At 40.1% G+C, this 22,031-nt stretch overlaps 2 protein-coding genes and 1 long non-coding RNA gene across 5 annotated transcripts in view; 1 reads left to right on the top strand and 2 right to left on the bottom strand.

Annotated features, from left to right (window-relative positions):
• AGGF1 (angiogenic factor with G-patch and FHA domains 1) overlaps positions 1-19,492 on the top strand; it is a 67,226-nt gene extending 47,734 nt beyond the window's left edge. For 2 of the 3 annotated variants that reach the window (XM_034656403.1, XM_011233092.3), the window contains 3 exons: positions 2,504-2,631; positions 4,516-4,615; positions 6,603-8,782. In XM_034656403.1, the coding sequence (XP_034512294.1) occupies positions 2,504-2,631; positions 4,516-4,615; positions 6,603-6,803 (429 nt within the window). In that variant the 3' untranslated portion in view covers positions 6,804-8,782. Of the gene's footprint in view, positions 1-2,503; positions 2,632-4,515; positions 4,616-6,602; positions 8,783-9,335 lie in introns of those variants that run through there. The other variant, XM_011233093.3, reaches the window with a different exon arrangement.
• Positions 12,516-21,150, bottom strand: LOC109490641. Its single transcript, XR_004624107.1, has 3 exons — positions 15,340-21,150; positions 13,890-14,013; positions 12,516-12,649 (listed from the first exon to the last, which is right to left on the bottom strand). It is a non-coding gene; the product is annotated as an uncharacterized LOC109490641 (long non-coding RNA).
• Positions 21,151-21,171: 21 nt separating this feature from the next.
• ZBED3 (zinc finger BED-type containing 3) overlaps positions 21,172-22,031 on the bottom strand; it is a 9,578-nt gene continuing 8,718 nt past the window's right edge. Inside the window, 1 exon segment of the mRNA XM_034656405.1 lies at positions 21,172-22,031. This exon segment is cut by the window's right edge and continues 103 nt beyond it. Coding sequence (XP_034512296.1) covers positions 21,716-22,031 — 316 coding nt within the window. The 3' untranslated portion in view covers positions 21,172-21,715.

Below are 22,031 nucleotides of genomic sequence, written 5' to 3' on the forward strand. Positions count from 1 at the left end.
CTGTGTTGTCACAAAGGACAAAATCTCATTTTTTATGGCTGAGTGACATTCCTCTGTGTGTGTGTGTGTGGTGTGTACATGTGTGTACACCACATCTTTAGCCATTCATCTCTTAATGGACACTAGGGCTGCTTCCATATCTTGGCTGTTGTAAATATTGCTGCAGTAAACATTGGGGTGCTTATATCTTTTCAAATTAGTGTTTTCATTTTCTTTGGGCAAATATACAGTAGTGGAATTCCTGGATCCAGTGGTATTTCCATTTTTAATTTTTTGAGGAACCTCCATCCTGTTTTCCACAGTAGTTGCACTAATTTACATTCCAACCAACAGTGCATGAGGATTCCCTTTTCTCCACATTCTCACCAACACTTATTATTTCTTGTCTTTTGCATACTACCCATTCTCGTCCATGTGAAATGGTATTTCGTTGTGGTATTAGTAGCTTTTTTTCTAGTAACCAGAAGTGGGGAAAAACTCATGTATCTATCATGAATGGATAAACAAATTTTGGTATATCTATATGGTCAAATACTCTTTAGCAATAAAAAAACATGAGCTGTTGATACAAGCTGCAATATGGATTAATCTCAGAATAATTATGCCGAGAGAAAAAAAGCCAGACAGCGAGAGTATGTACTGTATATATCCATTTATATAAAATTCTAGGAGAGCAAANTTCATGTATCTATCATGAATGGATAAACAAATTTTGGTATATCTATATGGTCAAATACTCTAGCAATAAAAAAACATGAGCTGTTGATACAAGCTGCAATATGGATTAATCTCAGAATAATTATGCTGAGAGAAAAAAAGCCAGACAGCGAGAGTATGTACTGTATATATCCATTTATATAAAATTCTAGGAGAGCAAACTAACATATCATAACAGAAAGAGTAGTGGTTGCCTGGATACAAGAGAGGAAGGGGGCAAGGGAGGCTCTATAGGGATGGATTACAAAGAAGAATGAGGATGCTTTTGTGGGAGATGGATATATGTATTATCTTGATTGTGTTTATGGTTTCATAGGTGTATACAAATCCCCAACGTATCTAATTGTATGTTTTATGTGTCATTTATGTTAATTACATATTGTTAATTATGGCAATAACATTTTAAAAAAGCATTACAATTTAATCTTATCAGTAGACCAGGAAAGTAATTAGTATTTCGTTTACATTTGACAGTCTAAGCTAAGGGTCACTCAGCTGCTAAATGGCAGAATTCGATGTGAAATCTAGGTCTTTTTTTTTTTTTTTAAATATTTATTTATTTAAGTAATCTCTATACCAAATGCAAGGCTTGACCTTACGACCCTAGGTTGAAGAGTTGCACGCTTCTCTGACTGAGCCAGTCAGATGCCTCTGGAATCTAGAGCTGAAGTGGGTTTGTCCAGTGGTTTTAAACTCCATGAAGATGTGGGGAAAAATGCTGCCAGAATAACATATTTTTCTGCAAAATTGTGTTTTTTGTTACTTTCATACTGTGAGAAATCATAATAGAAAAAATGTTGAGGGGCTAATTTGGGAGGAAAATAGAAGATAATAAGGAGAGAATAAAATGTTTTCTCAAAAGTTTAAACTTTTTGTCTTCTGGGGGAAAACCTATTAGGGTTGGTGGTTCTATATTTTTCTTCTCTGTTTAAAATCAAAATGAAGTAAAAATTTCTGTGGTACTTTCCTTGAATTGTATTAGCATTCCCTAGCATCTTTCAGGAACATTATAATTTATATAAAGATCAACAAGTCGTAAAGAGGGAAAGAGAAGCCTTCTCTGAAGCCCAACCTAAATTGACTACCTCTTCTTTGCATACGCAGAAGACATACTTCTGTTGTTGAACCAGTCAGACAGTAGCATGCTGAAGAGCAGATGTGTCTGCCTTCTGGGATTACAAATTTCTTTGCATACCACACTTTTTATTCAGTAAATATTTCTTGAGTGGCTGACTAATCATATAAATGGAGCTATATTGAAGCAAAAAGCTATTATAATTGCCACGGCAAAAGAGTACCTGCTCTTTTCCATTTTTTAAACACTTTCTATATTTTTCCCTTCTAAGGAGTAACACCAAACTCTTTTAGGTCTGTTGGAACTTTCAGTTCCTTAGAAAAAAGGAGAAGTAGATTTTTTGCCAAACGCACGGGCTCTACATATTTCTTTGAATACTGGCAGTTCGTGAGAATATGAGTCTTAAGTCAAAATGTACCATATTTTCACTTGGTTATTTTCTTATGATCACATATTACAATTTGTATATGATTTATATTCTGTATGCAGTTTATGTTCTACAACCTGAAATAATATAAACGTTTTAAAGGAGATAGAATGAAAATAGCATACTCTAACATAATTGTCTTAATTTATATCATGGCCTGTTTTAATTTATTGTTCTAATAGAGACTACATTGAACCGTATTTGCCAAGTATAGCAGATATACAGGCAGTACATTTTTATGTATCAGTTTCATTTTCTTCAATGAGTATTTCATGTTTATAAAGAATACAGACTATGAAGATGAAAAGGCGTTGAAGAATCCAAAATACAAAGATAGAGCTGGGAAACGGAGGGAGCAGATTGGAAGTGAAGGGACTTTCCAAAGAGATGATGCTCCTGCATCTGTTCATTCGTGAGTACTAAGTTTTAATTGCTCAAAACATTCTTCGTACTGTAATCACATTCGTAGAGTAATATGACTTATAGGACTATATATACTGATAATTAGCGTTTAAAGGAGTGGTTCATAACAAGATGGAAATATTATCTCTATTTACATTTTCTTTTAATATTAGAATTCCATTCACTAGAAAATTACTTAGCGTATATGAAAGTACAAATACTTAAACAGACATATATATACACATAGCTAATTTCTAGGTACCCACTTGAGTGAACTTTTTTCTTTTTTTTTTCAGAGAGTGCATGCCAAGTAGGGGGAGAGAGGTGCAGAAGGAGAGGGAAATAGAGAATCTCAAGTAGGCTCCATGCTCAGCATTTAGCCCAGTGTGGGGCTCAGTCTCACGACCTCGAGATCATGACCTGAGCCGAAATCAAGAGCCAGACACTTAATTGACTGGGCAACCCAGGGATCCCTGAGTGAACGTATTTTTATATACTAGATATCTAGAAGTTTGGGCTAGTAAGAAATTAGTATGGACTGGGTTTTTTTTGGGGGGGAGGGCAATTTTTTATAATTATTTCAATACTCAGGTTAGTTCTTGTTGACTCTGAAATACAATTTTTCTTACTTTTCTTTCAGTTTTTTTTCTTTCGGTAAAGTAACACTGATAACATGAACAATGTAATTTTGTGGCCCATATGATATGACCATATTTCTGCATTTAGTCATATGTTAGCTATATTTTTTTCTCAGAATATAAATTCGGTGTTTAGTTAGAATTTAAATCTTTTGTTTAAGAGACTGACAACTAACCATAAACTTGGATTGAATGTATTTTATTAATTGTAAGATACACTACTTGGTTTGAGTTTTAGTTACATATGACAGCAGTGTTTTCTTAATGGTACATAAAACAGTGCATCTTGCATCCATCAGCTTTGATGAAATACAGCATTATGAATTAGATACACTAAGCAACATGACAAATTTTTTTAAAGTTTAATATTTTTGATGTAATTGCTGGAGAATATAAAGATTGCATTAGAGTTAAATTAGAAGGCAGAAATAAAAAATGAATTACATTGGTCTGACATTGCTTGGTTTATTGTTATTGAGGAGCTAATTTAACCTATTTTGTAGAACTGAAAATACAGTGTGATGGAACATAAAATCAATATGTCCTTAAACTAGCAGAACATAAAATCATAGAACAAAATGCAAATAGTGAGTGAGAGTTTTTGTTTCATTTTACTTTTATTTTTCTATTGATGTATAACATATACAGAAAAGTACACAAATACAAGTATCGCTGTCAATATATTGGAAGATTAACACATTGCAGAGTATACATTTCTTGGTCAAGAAATAGAAAATGATCAGTAACCCCCAGAAACCTACTAGTGCCCTCCTCTTGATCACTGTTACTGTTTCCTCCCTAAAGGCAACTACTTGCCTGACTTCCAGTAGGAATAGATTAATTTCACTTGTTTTTGAATTTTAAATAAGTGGAAAAATTCAGTATTTATTTTGTGTCTATATTCTTTTTGTCCAACGTTATTTTGCTGGGCATATTTTATTTTCAGTGCTGTATAATCTCTTGAATGAATATGCCACGATTCATACATTTTACCATTGATAGACATCTGGGTTATTTCCAACTTGTAGTTATTATATTTGCTGCAGAAGCATTCTTGTGTATATTTTTTTTTGTGTACCATGGATCTGCTTTTCTGTTAGGTAGTACATATAGGAGAATACAGTTACGTATCTTAACTGTATTACGTAGGCCAAACAGTTTTCTATAGTATTTGTATCAGTTATTTTATTAGTTTATTATAAATGTGACCTACATAGTCTTTTCGAAATCAACTATCATCTTAATTTCCTTTAAAGTGAAATTACTGATAGCAACAAAGGTCGGAAGATGTTGGAGAAGATGGGTTGGAAAAAAGGAGAGGGCCTAGGGAAGGACGGTGGAGGAATGAAAATTCCGGTAAGACGTGTGTTTTCTTTCATTCTTTATTCTTTTTTTAAAAATATTTTTATTTTTATTTTTTTTTAAAGAGTTTATTTATTTATTTGACAGAGATAGAGACAGCCAGCGAGAGAGGGAACACAAGCAGGGGGAGTGGGAGAGGAAGAAGCAGGCTCATAGCAGAGGAGCCTGATGTGGGGCTCGATCCCATAACACCGGGATCACGCCCTGAGCCGAAGGCAGATGCTTAACCGCTGTGCCACCCAGGCGCCCCTCTTTCATTCTTTATTCTTTTTTTTTTTTAAAAGATTTTACTTATTTATTCATTCGACAGAGATAGAGACAGCCAGCAAGAGAGGGAACACAAGCAGGGGGAGTGGGAGAGGAAGAAGCAGGCTCATAGCGAAGGAGCCTGATGTGGGGCTCTATCCCAGAACAACGGGATCACGCCCTGAGCCGAAGGCAGACGCTTAACTGCTGTGCCACCCAAGGTGCCCCCATTCTTTATTCTTACAGCAAATGTATTTACTGTGTACCGTACACAGTACCTTAGTGCCAGGAGCATAGTATCAAGCACAAATAGACATGATTACTGTCTTTGTGGCATTTACAATTACTAAAAAAAATTAATGAAAATATAAATGCATATATATATATATATATATGCACTGTTTTGTGGTTTTTTGTTTTTGTTTTTTTTTAAAGATTTATTCATTTATTTGAGAGAGCAAGAGCACAAGCAAGGGGTGGGAGAGAGGGAGAAGAAGAGAGAATCTCAAGCAGACTCCCCACTGAGTGCACAGCCCCACACGGGTCTCGATCAAACGACCCTGAGGTCATGACCTGAGCCGAAATCGAGTTAGACGCTTAACTGACTGAGCCATCCAGGCGCCCCTACAGTGTTACTTTACAAACAGGCAGATCCTGTATCTCTTTTAGATTTAAGAATCAGGTCATATAACAAGCAGTAGAGGGAATAATGTCTGGAAAACAATGCAGTGGTTAATTCTGCAGTCCCCATGGTTCATCAGAGGTTTAGATTATCTTTTACAAAAACCTTACAAAGTGACATGATTAAAGAACCTTTTTGATAATTACCTGGTACTTAAGGATGGATCAGTGTGAGGTTTAATGTGAATTTTCTTACTTATTGAGGTACAATGAGAAGAACATGGATTTCACAGTCAAACCTATAATATAGAATTATTTTGTTAGAGTAGGTGCTCTGTCACTTACTAGTTGTGTGACTTAGGGCGGGTTTGGACTTCAGTTTTCATATGTAAAAATGGGATTATAAGAATTGTTGTCTAAGGGGTATCGTAAAGATAAAGCCCCTAGTATGATGCCCAGCATATAGTTGGCACTCAGTAACTGGTAGCTTTTAATAGTTCTCAGAATAATCAGAAGTCCTCCCCCTCATTTTAAGAAAATTAACAATCAAGTTCTTTTTATGCCTCTCTCTCTTTTTTTTTTTAAAGATTGATTGGTTTATTTTAGAGCCGGTGCGCGGAGCCCAGTGGCGGGCTTGATCCCACAACTCAAGAGATCATGACCTGAGCCAAAACCATGAGTCCGTCACTTAATTGACTGAGCTGCCCAGGCACCCCTCTCTTTATGACTCTTAAGGTTTAATCTACCTTTCACTTTCTTAGGCAAGGCTAGAGCAGCAATAAATAGGTTTAAGTGTCCATTGCCTTTTCTTCTGCTTAGAGTGGGACGGCAGCCTCTGCGGCATCTCGGTGAAATTTGGTGGCCACTATTTAAGGAGCGCTCTGTTTCTGCGTGGAGTCAGCTGTACTTACTGATAGGCAAGACAATGTAGAGGAATGACTTGAAGTTCTGTGTATAATCACGCGTGCATTCCTGCATGTATTTGATAGATTTGACAGGTTTTTCTTTTGTATCAGTCTTTGTAAATTAAAGAATTAAAGTACTAAGTTGGGTACAGCAGATTTCAGTGTATTCAGACTCAGTAGTAAATCCTCTGTTCAACTTTTGGCAACAGATCCAGCTTCAGCTTCGCCGAACGCATGCAGGCTTGGGGACAGGCAAGCCATCCTCGATTGAAGATGTTCAGCTTCTCCAAAACAAAAGCAAAAAGAACTGGGAGAAAGCACGAGAGAGGTTTGCTGAAAACTTCCCAGAAACTAAATCTCAAAAAGATGTGCCAGGAACCGTCCCTTGGGTCAAAGGGACCGTAGAGTGAAGGTTAGTCATAGAACACAATTCAAGCTTTTTTTAAAAGAGTTTGGAAACTCTTATTTTATTGCAGAACTTTTCCCTCCGAAAGAGTCCTTGGCATGAGGGAACCGTATCACAGTTTACCCCCTCATGATTCAGAAATGTGTAATAAACTGTGGTTTGCAGCTTTTAAAAAACATTTTTTTAAAACTAATAAATAGTAATTGAATTAGGTTATGCTGTGAGCAGACTAAAGTTCACAGGGCATGGCTGAGCTTATCAAACTTTGTTATTTTATCTTGTCATTTATAAGACCCATTTAAGCAAAATTCATATAACCAGTAATGATTTAAATGTACATTTGTCCTTGTCTCTATATATTCATTATTATAAGATACACAACAAGGGAAACATCAGAAGTTTATAAAAACAAGTCTGATTATATGCATCCTTGTTTATGTCCTTTAGAACTTAGATAAAAAATGTTGAGAACACAGGGATAGTGTTGCATAAATTTTATTATTCTTGAAATATTCTAAGTAATATTATTGAAGAACTAATGAACAGGTGATATGTTATAGGAAACTAGTCTTTCATTGTTTTCTTCTGTGAAGAATTTGTTGATTTGTACTATATATTAAGCATTTACATTTGGTTTGTTTTATAGTTGAAATATTTAGATATGAGCAATTGAGTACAGTATTGAAATATTCCATGTGCTGGTATTTATAGTTTTGATAAATCCCATTGCTGGCAATGGAGTTGTGCCAGAGAAATCTGATTTCTATTGCAAAAGGATTGCCTAGCTAAGGCCTCAAACACAAGATACATATTGAAAATGTCTTCAAATGCAATAAAAACATTATAACATCAGAAAGAGTGATTCATTGAACCAGTGTTTTAAACATATTGGTCTGCTTTGAACTCAGGACCAGCCAGAATTTTGCTCTTTAAACTGGCAGAGCAGTGACAACAGGATACCTTAAAGTATCGGAGAGAACTGCAGTGCAGCTTTCCGAGTCCAGATGTCGCTGCTCTGCCGGCTGTTACTGTTCTTTTCCTTTCTGTTCAACTTTTCGCTGGGAAATTATGCTGGAACTCGCTCTTTTCTGGCAGTGAATATAAGCTGTAGCTCCCCCATCTACTATAAAGAAATGTCTTCAAGATTTCGAAATAGGAAAAGAAAATTCTGAAAAAAATTATACAATGGGGAAGATAATTCAGAAAGAAAGGCTACTTGCTGGAATTTCTACTCTGAATGGTACAGGGTACTTAGGAAGAAAAGGGCGTGGGGGGGGAAGAAAAATCAATATATTACTAAAGATGAGACCTATAACCACACAAATAGTCTAAGCTGGGATAATCAGAGGTCCTATAACTCCAAATCTGCAAAAAGTAATTTTCTGTATCCTTCGTAGCCACCTACACACTCTGACACTTACATATGTACCTTAAACTTGAAGGCAACGGGAGTGTTCTGCATTCTTTTTTCTAAAATAGAAAAAAAAAATTACTCATTTAAATGTGGTTTCGGTACTGGTGAATTGTATATAGGTAACAATGTAGGAGGCCCAAATTAGAATTATGGTAGATTTCGTTCACTGACTAAAGTGTACAACTGTGTATATAATATTTCCCATTTTTATTATTAGATTGTGGAAGACTTTTTTCATTGCTTTCTTTTGTTAAGAAAATGGAGACTTGAAAATGGTGATAAAAATTGAAATATATGTGATATTTGTGTTATTAAAACCCTTTGCAGATCTGAAGTCTCAGGGCTATACTATATGGTGGTTAAAGAACTGAATAATGTCTGGGTCTGTTTCCATTTGTGAAATAATACTATTTATCTCTCATGTCTTTTGAATAGAAAATGAGAAGATGTATATAAAAGCACTTTGTAAACTATAAAAGTAGTACAGAGATGTGAGCTTCTATTTGTTAAGAAACAAATATGTGAATTATGTACAATTTGGATTACATATAAAATTGTTTTGTGTCTCATTTTAAGTTATAATTTATTTACACAGTATAAATTTATTGTAGTAGCCTTTAAGGGTTTATTTTTTTCATTTTTTATTTTTTTAAGATTTTAAATTTATTTATTAGAGAGAGACAAAGCATGAGCATGAGCAGAGGGAGAGGGTAAAGCAGACTCCCCAACATGGGGCTTGATCCCAGGACCCTGAGATCATGTCCTGAGCCAAAGGCAGACGCTTAGCTGACTGAGCCACCCAGGTGTCCAGCCCCCCCCCTTTTTTAAAGATTTTATTTATTTATTTGAAAGGCAGAGCATGAGCAGGAGGGATGAGGCAGAGGGAAAGGGAGAAAGCCCTAAGGGTTTATTTTAAGTGGAGCTATAGGTTGCTGAATTTTGAGAAATCTAACATCTTTCATTTTTGCCAGAACATGAAAAGCTGGCAAAATTTGAGAACAGAAGAAACCATAAACATTAGTGTAAACTAACAAATTGTTTTCTAGAATTAAATAGCTAGGTAGTACTTTTTCTCAAAAAGATGATATTTTGCCCCCTGCTTTTATTTTTTATTTTTTTAAGATTTTATGTATTGATTTGAGAGAGCGCACGAGTGGGTGAGGGGAAGAGGAAGAGGGAGAAGTAGACTGCCTGCTGAGCATGGAGCCCAACACGGGGTCGACCCCAGGACCCAAAGATCACGACCCAGGCCGAAGTCAGACGCCCAGTCGACTGAGCCACCCAGGTGCACCTCCACCACCACCCCCCGCCCCCAACTTTTAAAAGTTTTTATTTCTGATGTTTCATTTTTATTCCGGTTGTGAACTTGAGAAATTTAATAACTCACCCAAGTCAGATACCTTCCAACTTCTTGTGTAAAAGATTATGTCTTAATTTGGCACATTTTCTAAGAGCACGCAAAAGAAGATAGAAATCTCAAATAAGGGAAAGCAAGAGGTGTCAGAGATTGTGTAGAAAGGCCATCCAGTCAAGTTGCAGGACAAAGGGATGTGCTTGCCAGAGAGCCAGCAAGCTGTCTCTGGACCCAAGACCTAAAGGTGTTCCCTGTGTTTCCCCATCATCTTGTTTTAAGCATGCTTCTTATTTTTGTAGAACATCACTTATATCTCTGCTCTGAATCTTTAATCCAAAACACTTCATTTTACTTTTTCAGACTTTAAAGTGGAAATACACATTTGGGTTCTTTAAAATGAGTTAGTTTTTATGTGTGTGTCTATGTGTATCAGAGCCCAGGCTTGCTTTCTGCCTTTCTGTTTTACTAATCTTGGCATTGGTTTATGGCCTTCTAGTTGCAAATGAATTGGAACTCCTCTGTCATTATATTCATGTCCAAAAGGAAGAAATGGAAAAGAGAGCAGTATTTGTTAGTTATGTTTTACCAGGAAGGTAAAAGGTTACTCAGAAACTCTCAAAGCAGACTTCTCCTTAGGGTCATTAGCCAGAATCTGATAACACAACTACCCATAGTTGCAAGGGAAGTTGAAAAGGTGGGCAACAGGATGGTCTTACTTGGCGTAAGCCTGTCATCAACCATCACCTGGGACTGAACGTATTCTGTTGGAACAAAATCAGGGTTCAGTGAATAAGGCAGAAAGGGGACAGTGGATATTGAATGGATAGGTAACTGGCTGCCCGATAACCCAGCTCTCCATCAGTGGGGATTCTGTGGGGTTGGTTAAATTGTTTTGCAGTCCTGTGTAATACTTTGAAGCCATTCAGATGTGTAAGGTAGAATTATGTATACCCTGATAAAGAATATTCTTACTACATTACTGACTTGTAGAAAAGTGTGTGTAGCCTGATCTCATTTTTTAAAAATACAAGGGTACACATCAGATTGTTAATACTAATTGCCGAAGAAGTGAGCAGACTTTCACATTTTATTATTTCTATATGTGACCTTGAAGTCGGTATAACTGTGCACTTACCTATGTGTACTCATACACATTTATAATAGGTAGGAATACAACACTTGAAAGTGGAAAGGCCTTCAGGTCTCATCCCAGGCATTTTCCTCACTCTCGTGTGCCGCACTTCATTTACCATTTATGTACCCATGGCTTCAGGTTGTCTTAGCCAAGCTACATCTCCAACTCAGTCACCTTAAATGCAACATGTTTAAGACTGAATCCATAGTCTTCTCCAAACCTGGTCTTTTCCAGTTTGTTCTCTCGGCTGACAGCACCATCTATCCAGTTTTGTAACCTAGAACCTAGGAGTCAGCGTCTATTTCATACACTCACCCTCCATCCCCTCTCCCAGTTTCCCATATAGTAAATCAGTTTGCTGTCAACACCCACCTGGACTGTTTAACTTCCCAGCTGGTCTCCCCGCAGTCACCCCGTCCTTCCTCCAGTCCATCCTCCACACTGTGGTCTGGTCACAGAGTCTTCACAGCTCCTCTTTCGTCATCTCCTATTTAAATCCTCCTGTGGCTTCGCATTACTTTGAGGACAGAGCACAATCCTCGCCCATAACACCATAGCTGGTCTAGCCACCGCCAGCTTCTTCCCGTCCTGTCTTCTATCACTCCCACATGTTGTCAGGCTCCAGCACACTGGCCTTTTTTTCAGTTCCTCAAACATGCCACACCCTCTCTGACTCTAGGGCCACTGATCTTCTGTCATGTCTGCATTGCTCTTCCTTTGCCCTTTTACGTAGGTAATTCTGACATTTAGATCTCTGCTAATTGATTCTCTTCAGGGATGCGTCCCTTGTCCCTTTGATTGATTGCCTTTGATAAATGTTCTTGGAAATCCATATTTCTTTCATTTAGATTATTTACTTTGGGTCACAGATATTAATGTGATTAGTACAGCATTTGTCTGTCTAGATTCTTAAGTGCCATGTGGGCAAGACCTTGCTTTTTCCTCTCAGCTGTATTTCCAGTGCCTAGCACTGTGCCTGGCTTATAGCTTACACGCAGGCAGTGAAAGAGCAGGGTGGCTTGGGGAACTGCAAGTGGCTTGATATAGATGGGGTTTTTGTGACTGAGGAAACATGGAAGGAACTGAGGCTGCACAGAGGGTGTGAAGTAATGGCTTTCAGACCATTTTGACCATGATCCATGTTAAAAAGTACAGTTTATATCATGGCTCAGATTGTAAGTGTGTTGTATGTACATTTATGACAGGTTTTATTTTTTTTTAAGGTTTTATTTATTATTAGAGCAGGAGGAGGAGCAGAGGGAGAGGGACAAGAGACTCCATGCTCAGCATAGAGCCCAGCATGGGGCTCAATCCCAGGACACTGAGATTGAGATCATGACCTGAGCTGAAACCAAGAGTCAGTTGCTTAACAGACTGAGCCACCCAGGCACCCCTGTAATGGGTTTTATATACCAATACTTAGCTGTTAGTTCACTTAATGTACTCATTACTTTTGTTTTCCAAATCACTGATTCCAACCACTAAATTGATTTCGTAATCCACTGATGGGTTATGTTCTACAATTAGAAACATCGGATTTAAAACTTGATTTTCAAATAGTTTGACAGAACCTATGGCATTGCATTAGAGGAGCTGCAGGTAGGGCTGTGTGTGTGTGTGTGTGTGTGTGTGTGTGTGTGTGTGTGAGAGAGAGAGAATGAGTGCTGGGGATGGGAAGGGGTTAGGATGCAAACTGGTGACTCCGGTTCTCATGCTGTTACTAGAACTTGTCTACATTGATTTGGCGTCCAGATAGGTTTCATATGGAGAAAGAGTTTCACTGCTTAAAGAGGAGCGGGTGGGGAGGGGAACTGAACCACATACCTGTAGCTATAATACTGTGTTCAGAAATCTGGATTGGGGCTCCTGGTTGGGCTCAGTTGGTAGCGCATAGAACTCTTGGTCTTGGGGTTGTGAGTTCAAGCCCCACATTCGGTGCGGAGCCTACTTTAAAAAAATAATAATAAAAAAAGAAATTTGGATTTTATCTCTTCCACAGTGAGGAATTCCTGAAGGATTTTAAGCAGTGAAACGTTCTCATTAGATTGCTTTATAAGCAAAATAACTGGCTGATTGAAGAGGTGCCGAGTGGAGGCTAACACACCTCCTTGAAGGCTTTTTCCATCAGTTACTTACTGAGCACCTATCAGGAGTTGTGCAGACCTGTGACAGCAGGGACCTTGTTGGTCTTGTTCACTGTTGTATCTTCAGTACCTGTCACAGCATTGGATGTTTAGGAGTGTGTGTTGGTCGGATGGAGGGAACACACATTTGTGGCATGTCAGACACTGTGCTAAGCACTTAACATACATTACCTTCTTTATTCCTGCCAGTATTTTATGAATTAGAAAACTGAGGTTTGGAGAGGTTTTTATTTTGCTCAAAATCAAAAAGTCTCTGTGGCACAGTGGCAGAGCTGGGGTTTAAATCTTGATTCTTTTCATCTCAGTGCACTGTTAAGAGCACAGGCTAGGGAGTCTGGCTGATTTGGATTCACATTTTAGCTCTACCACTCTTGAGCTGAGCGATGTTTAAAAATGTATTTAAACCTCTATCTTTAATGTCTTCACGCAGCTATTGGGAAGTTTAAATAAGATAAGGCCTGTGTGGTACTGAACAGTGTCCAGTGCATAATAAGCCCTCAGATATTAGCAGTTATTAGTGTTATTATGCCATGCTACCGATAGCAAGGGCTCAGTTGTAGGAGAAGCATCCTGGGGTAGGTATGGTGGTTATTGAAGTCAGAGGAAGGGTGAGGGGTGGCGTGAAGTAAGTGCTTGTGTCATCCTCATTCCTCCAGGTGATGATAGGAGGTACACTTAACGAGTACTGTAGAATGAGCAGGAGACTAGTAGATGGTAGTGAGAAAGGGTAGAAGGTCTCGTAGGTGACCCTTTGAGGTCCTCCTCAAAGAGGGGGGAGATTCTGCATGACTTTGGAAATGAAGCCATCTGGAGAAGGTGATAGGGACATCCAGCAGGGCCACCCTGGCTCTCAGTTCATTGTAGGAGCAGGAGAACTATAGGGAGAACTGCAAAAGGGACTAGTTTTCAAACAGTAAAATCTTTGAACAGTATGCATTCATTCAGCAGATAGCCTTGAGGAACTTAATAAAGTCCGGGCACTATGCTAGGCACTCAGGATACAGTAGTAAACGGGACAAGACTCCTGTAATCTTGGAGCTTACCTTTACTTTTAGATGGTATTTGTAGAGTATAAAGGCCAAGTAGTCACATGAAAGCCTTGATAGTCCAGAGTATTAATCCAAAACAGTTTCTGTTCATTTCAAAGTTCTTGCAGAAGCCGAAGTTCTTGGGGTGGAGGGGAGGGGAAAGGAACAGTTTGTGTTTTTCAAATGTTTTCACATCTGTCCCTAAACTAGACCTTTTTAGGGGTATCTTATAAACTCTGCCTTGAAAAAAATGTGAATTCAGGGTTTTGGATATGTAGACGACAGTGAAACCTTACTGATGCTGCAGCCTCTCATTCAGTTATGTATCCTCTCTAGTTACCTGTGAGCGATAGTGACTGCCTGCTCACGCACTGGGTTTGTGGTTCTGAGTCTGAACAATAGATTACTGAAGTACCAAAAAAAAAAAAACCCAACCTGAATCAGGTCATTGGAAATTGGAGTTGATGGAGAACATGTAAATCAGAAAGTCCCTGGAGGATGAGAAGCAGACACACTTGGGGAAGTTAATGTGAATGGAGGCAAACAATGACTTCTGCCTGCTTGAGGAAGAATGATTTTTCAGAAATTCTTCCAACAAAAAGCTAGCTTTCTTCCTCTGTGTTAAGATGCCATGGTATTTCATTGTCCCAAATGCAAAAGAGAGGGAGAAGTTGGTAGAATATTATTAAATGTATTTAAACATGTGAGTGTGTTGCTTAGCCTTCAATTACTAGTAGACTGCAGAGGCCAGGAAGGTTGCCAACTCATTCATCTGATCATTACTTATCTTGACCAAAGGCCCGGGAGAATATATACTGAAATAATAAAGCTTTCATTAGCATTTAATGCTTTTCCTTAAAGCCTTTATTTTAATACTATGAAATCAGGTTTCAGAGAATGTCATAATTAAAATTTTTATAAAAAGAAACATTTAATACTATTTAAATATGTAATGACTCCCAGTGCTATTGGAATTAATTCACATCATAAACCCACTAAAGTGGGCTTTAATGTCTATTATGACCATGCTACCTTTACTTAACCTTAATATATAACACTATCAAGGCCAATTTATGAGCCACACAAAAATAATTATTGCTTTATTATAATCACACCTTATTAACCAGAAATGTTAATCTGGTTAATCATCTACTATATTTACCAGACTGGGCTCTGAGTAACTGGCAGCTCTTTTCAAAAATTAAAATTTTTTGCCAACTTAAGGATGTTTTTAAGAACTTTCCAGAGATTCTGAGTGCTACTCTAGAAGAGGAGTTCCAGGGATGTTTTAAGCATGGAAGCATTTTTGGAGTAACTAGTCTTTCAGGATGACTTCTTTGAAGGGAAAAGTACTTAGATGGAAATTTTACTTGTAATTTATAGTCACAAGTCATACAGAATTTTGACTGGATTAGATCATTTGAGAACTCAGGTATCTATCATGAAGGAAAATGACTTGGCAAACCTTTGTGGCTTGTGAGCAGCTGCTCTCAGGAATCATCCCAGGGAACTTGCTCTTTCTGAGATCCTTTGGACTGATTTTGAGCTCCCATTCAGCTAAGTAAGAGAAAAAGAAGTCATTGTTCCTGCATTTCAACTATTTGTCAGATTTACCCAAATAATATCTTAATCATTGTGACAACCCTGTAAGGTCTGTATTATCCCCATTTTACTGATGAGGAAACTGGGTTTCAGAGAGGTTAAGGGGGGTTGCCAAGGTGACATGTAACATACATGGTTGGAAGCTTGGATTTTTTAATTGTATTTCAACATGTTTATTAATCATAATATTTGGGTACTCTCTTTTTTGGGGGAAGCTTAAATTTTAATTCATATCTGACTCCAAAGGCTTGACAACTCACACATCAGCACCTGACCTTCCTTGTCAACCAGATCCTAGTTAGTGCACAGATACTTAAATATTTAGTTCTTGACACTATGGAGGCCTCTGATTTCCCCCCAGAGGCATCCTTCACACCCACCTTGCAGGTATCTGTCTCAGAAAAGTCTATGAGCACTCCCTGCACTAGGCAGATTTACAAGGAGGGGAGGATTAGGACCCCCATCAAAGTATTGATTTCTGGGGAATAGTGGCTCCCCATCAAGCACTTTGCCTTTGTCACATACCTGCAAACCTAAGCAAGGCAGGATAATGCTGTGTGGTAGGCAGATAATAGATCCCCCACCCTTGCCCCCCAGCAAATGTCTATGTCCTCATCCTTGGAAAGTATCAATATGTTACCTGGCAGGGAAGAATTAAAGTTGCAGATAGAATTAGGTTGCTAACCAGCTGACCATAAAATAAGGAGAAGAGTCCATGTAATGTGGAGGAGGGTAGCAGAGTGATGCAATGTGAGAAAGAATGGCCCTTGCTGACCTTGAGGATAGGAAGGGGCTACAAGCCAAGGAATGTGGGCAGCCTCTAGAAGCCGAAAAAGGCCAAAAAACATCTCCTAGAGCCTCTGGAAAGGAACATAGCTCTGCTGACATTGAGTCTAGTTTCAGAATTCTGACCTGAAGAACTGTAAGATAATACACTTGTGTTGTTTTTAGCCACTAGGTTTGTGGTAATTTTTTACATCTGCAATAGCAAACTAATAGAATGGCCAGCCTCACTTCTTGAAGGTCTGGCTTACCCCCAGTACCAGAGCTTGTGGATGGAAAGCAGCCAACGTCAACCCAAGTGTCAGTAGGCACTCCAGCCAGGATAGCAGTGGTGAAGAGGTGGGCCACGAGGGAAGGCTGGGAGGAAGTGCAACTCTTTGGCCCAGGTATGACCAGGATCCATGGATTGACCTCCAGCCTCCAATGTGCTGTTGTCTTTCAGCAGGTCACTTCACCTTGTTGAAGTGTGTGGCCTCATTTGTAAAATATGGACAGTTATACTTGCTCTGCCTGCAGGGTGTCATGAGGACAAAAGGGGGGGTACAAGAGAGCATATTCACTACTGCTGCACGCATCGTCAGTTCTAGGGAGTGAATGATGGAGTCAGTACCTCAGTACTATGGAAGAAGTTTAACACACTCCTGTTATTTTTGAGACTGTCACTTTGAACATTTACTTCTAAATTTTCAGTGAACAAGAAAATCCAGTTAAACCAAGCAACTCATTGACTCTAAGGTCAGTGGATGTTAAACTGTATTTCATGTAATCCTAACGATGTTGGAGCCAAAGAGGACCTTAACGATCACCTCATCCGTTTTGCAGACAAGCAGATTTAGGTTGTGGAAAGGTAAGAAGTTCAAACCTTTAGAAATAGAATTCCCTGTTGAGTGGCAGCAAAACAAAAGCCCAGTTTTTATGAATCCCTTCTAAGATGTTTAAGACATGGACAGCTATTTAAAATTGAAAGTCAGCCCAAACCAGCTCTTCCCTCTCCAGCTCCAGGGATGACAGCTTAGGTGCATAATAAGGGTTCTAGCTGTTTTAACTTCGGTTGTCAGGACCCTGCTTTGCTTCCCCCTCCTCTCTGCAAAATTTTAACTTAAAGAGGTGACTGATCACTTTACATCATGGCAGGAGTTCAGGAGTTAGGTTCAGAGCATTCTGCCTCCCCAGTCCAGCCATCCACCTTGTCACTGTGTGCTGCCTGGGTGGCACTATTAGCAAGCCCAGTGACAGAAGTCAGGGAAGCCCTGCTGATCGAGGTGAGGTGTGTCACTGTCACCCATCAGCAATGACAGCTCTCTGTGAGCCGACTGTCGCAGGCAGAGAGACCAGTGCAGTCGCCATAACCCACCTCGACTGTCATGCATCAGCAATAACTCTGTGAGCCAACTGTGTCGCAGACAGAGAGACCAGTGCAGTCCCCATAACCCATCTCTATGTTCTCTGGAGTCCAGCTTGACTTATTGGTCCTGACAGCCCTTGGGCTTTGACAGATGTGCCAGCAGAAGTCTTTAAGGCCAAAGAGGCACAATATCTGTTGAGGTTGGAGTCAGGTGAACCACCATAGCCACTAACTCCTGGTAGTGAGCAAGCCACTCTGGGGCTCATTTTTCTCTCCTGTCAAATGATAGTGTTAGGCTGGACAAGGGCTGCATTTCTCTCTAGGCTTTTCTAAAAGTGGGGGTTACATCAGTCCTTGTGTTGGGTTTTGTTTATTTTACCTAAGAAAGTGGAATGCTGATGGTCAGGAATTCTCATTTGAGAAATATAAATAATTTCACTTTTGATTATAAAAGTAATTCATGCTTGGTATAAAAAAGTACAATGCAGAAGTATAGAAAACAGAAAGTCAAATCTCTTTGCTTAACTCCCACAGCCAGCACTAAGTTATTAGGGTAACTATGCCCCCTGTCCCCGAAACAGAGGCTGTTGGTGCTCCCATTCGTCTTCTTTCTTGAGGGAGCACTTAGAGATTCTGAAAGTCAATCTTTGCCGATATTAGTGGTTCTAACAGCTGGTGAAATAGAAGAGTAACATTTATAGGTTTCTTTCTTCTAAAAAGTTCAAATTCCTCTAATAGCTGAAGTTATACATCCACATGAAGCCGTTATATTTCAGTACTTAATAAAAATAGCATACTATTGTTAGGATAATGTAAAGATTGTGAAAGACAAAAGAATACATTAAAATGTTTATAGCAGTTTTACTAAGGTGACAGGACTTTGGAGGATGTTGTTCTGATTTCTTCCTAGGTTGGGGCATTGCATTTGTGTTACTTGTGTAATGAAAAACATTTTAAGAAAAACATTCCTGATAATGACATACTAGTAATGACATACTAATTTGGATTCCAATCAAACAGTGCAATAATGGACATTTACTAAACCTTTATTGACTAAACAGCTTAAAAATTATTACTGCTGTTTCTTTCTAGGCTATTTTTTTTCTGCTGTGAATTCTACTCAGAATTAAAGATAAATGAATAATTGTCTTAATAACTGGGAAGACTAACTTGTAAAACTCAACAAATTGAATTCAATGCCTCAGATATTTATTGAGCAGCTATTACATGAAAAGCACTATGGGAATAGAAGGATAACCCAAGGGCTCAGGGTCTGGCAGGAGAGGGAAGACAAGAACCCATAGAGTCATATGCCAGATGATGGCCTGTTTTAAGTGTTATGAGATTATAAAATGCTGAGGAGTCCAGAGGAGTAAAGAATCATCTATTAGGAGTAATCAAGGAAAACTTCATGCAGGTAATCAAATTGGAGCTTCGTCTTTGAAAATGGGTGGAATTCTTCATATTCAGAGATTGAAGGGGCATTTTAAGTGGAGGGAAGGCAAACAGGCATAGATGTGCCAAGACAAGGGCATGTGAGGAAGAATAAGGAGTCCGGTTGGGCTGGAGCATATAGTATAGGTAAGGGAAGGGACAGATAAGACTGGTATCAGGGTGGGGGCACTTGAATGTCCGGCTACAAAGTCGAAGCTTATTGATAATGGATGATTTGGGGGGGCCTTTGAGCAGGAATGGTGATATAATCAATGTTGGCTTAGAACAGTTCCGTTGGTCAAGTTGAGTGTTAGGAAGGGGACAGTTGGGAAAGACAAGGATGGGAAGATGAACCCCAGAGGAATGAATGAGGCTTGAGCTTGGCAGGTGGCATCAGAAGGAAGATAGGTGTGACACTTTGTAGAAATAGACCCAGTAGATCAGGGACCTAGGACTCAGCGACCTGACTTCAAATCCCAGTCTGTCTCAACATTACAGCTCCCTGAGCCTGTCTCTTCCTCTGTGAAATAGGCATAGGATTAATTATGTCATGGGGTTGCTGCATGGTAGGCAGTTATTCTAGTAAAGCATTTGGCACAGCTCTGGTACATGGGGAATGTTAGTGTTAACGTCACTGATAGCATTACCTGGAATGAGAGGGAGGAAACTTGGTGTCAGCTCAGTGACTTGCAAGGAAGACAATACAGCATCTAGGAACAGCACATCTGGATGTAGGAACTGGATTTGGATCTCAGTGCTACTACTTACCAGCTTTGATCTTGTAGAAGCCGCTTAACAGCTCTGTATCTCAGTTTCCTTAGCTGTAAATGGGCGTAGTATTAATCCCTCCTCAGGGAGCTGCTATGAGAATAAAGTGAGGTAATGCATGTAGTGGGCAGTATGTACCTGTACATTTTAAGAGCCCAGTAAATGTTAGTTATTAGGTAAGGGGTGGGAATGTGGAACTGAATAGATTTGCCCTTTCCATCAGCAGTGGCAGGATATACAAGTAGAGGTGGAGACATGCAGCAGGGGGTTGGACATGAAGGACAGAACTGGGAAGAACACTCAAGGCTGGAGGTAGTCTGGAGTCACTGGCACAGAGGAAGATGAGCCAAGAATGAGTACATAAATTGGCTTAAGCAAACATTCAGACAAACCCAGAATAAAGGACATTCTATAAGACAGATGGCTGGGACTCTCAAAAATATCATGGAAAAAAAAAATAAGGGAGCTGTTCTAGACTAAAAGAGACAAAGTTATAATCAAAAAGTAATGAATGAACCTTGATTGGACCCTGTGTTTTGTTTTGTTTTTTTTGTTTTTTTTTTTAGAAAAGATAAGACATTTCTGAGACAATTGGGGAATTTTGATTAGGGACTATTTTAGAGGCTAATTAGGATGTATACACTGAAATACTTCTGGATGAAATGCAATTCATGTTTGGGGGAGAGGGACAAAAAATTAAATAAGGCAAAATATTAATTGCTTAGTCTAGTTAGAGGGTGTTCATTGTACTAGCAAGATGAAGGCTGAAAATAAATTGTCATATTCAGCTTCTTCTTAAGGGTAGGTTGGGAAGCTGATGGTGAAGAATTGAAATATGGGAGGGAGTGTAGATAGCAAGGATAACTGGGCCCCCTTTGGACAGTGTTCAGTGGGGGCAGTCAGGCAGCCAAGCCCCTTTCTTTTTAGTACAAGGGCAGACTGGGTGTTGCTGAGGAAGAGTAGTCTGGGGAAGGGAGGGAATAAGAGGAAAGGAGAAATGGTAATGGAGCAAAGATCCAGTAAGAGTGTCAGAGGAATGGATGAGAAGAGAGAGACAGAGGTGGCCTCAGATGAGAGGGATGCCTTCCTTCTGCTGTGGCCCAGAAGCAAGGACTCTGGAGATGTGGGAAACCAAGTTCCCTTCCTAACAACGAGGGAGGAGGTCATGTTTTGCTAGCAAGGGAGTGTGAGGCAGGAAAGTGGGAAAACTCACTACAGCTGGCAGTGGGTGTGAAAGGGAAAACAGCTGGGGTGAGACAGGATGCACTTGGTACTGTCTGCAAGCAGGGGTGGGGAGTAAACGGGTTCTCCCAGACTGCTCTGATGAGGCACTAGAGAGGCACAGGGAAAAGAGCCGTTGTGGAAGCTAAATGGCCCCCTTTTCAGAACTGCGTGCTGGGCAAACCAGTTACCAAAGATTTATTCATTGGGAAATGAGTAAAACTCTCTTGGATAAAACGCTTTATCCTCATTTCCAAGCACCCTCCACTCTGGGTTGCCCTGGCTGTTGTACAGGCACGTAGTATGATAGTCTTTGGTACGCAAGGCAGTTTCTGTCCTTTCAAAGTCATCGGGTACAAGACTCCGGGTGACCTAGGCTCACAAAGTTGCTGGAGCTGTCATTCCAAAGGCAGTTGGAGGAAAACCAGCTCCTGCACCGGTGCTCACTAAAGGTCAGCAGCAAAGGAGGCCACTGGAGCTTGTGCTCCCAGGTACCTGGTTGGGGGGCGGGCGGGACATGGAGTGTTAGTGATTTTTGGTTCTGCTTTGGCCTCCGAAGTGCTTCTCCAGGGCCCACATTTGGAGATGTCGCTGGGCCTGAGATTCAGTTTCCAGGTGAGGCCGGTCCGCCGACCACACTTGGAGTAGCGCCGGATGGGAGGGACTGGGGGTGGAAAGCGGCCACCACCTACAGGAGGACCTTGGTGATTATGTAGCCGTCCCGCTCGCCCTCGGGCTCTTCTTTGAGCGGAGTCTGCAGCGGGGCAGAAGCGGCGGCTAAGGCGCCTTCGCGGCGGCTCACTTCCCGCAGCCGCGCCTGCAGCGCCTCCCTCTCAGCCTGCAGCTCCCGCCGCGCCTGGGCCGCCGCGCGCTCCTCCTCCTGCAGGGCCCTGCGCCTCCGCTCCAGGGCGCGCTCGCCCTGCTCCACGGCCGCCTCGCGCCGCGCCAGCTCGCGCTCACGCAGGCTGCAGCGCACGGCCAGCGCGCCCATCTGCTCCAGCAGG

The sequence above is a fragment of the Ailuropoda melanoleuca genome, chromosome 3 (assembly GCF_002007445.2).
Source record: "Ailuropoda melanoleuca isolate Jingjing chromosome 3, ASM200744v2, whole genome shotgun sequence".
Taxonomy (NCBI): Eukaryota; Metazoa; Chordata; class Mammalia; order Carnivora; family Ursidae; genus Ailuropoda; species Ailuropoda melanoleuca.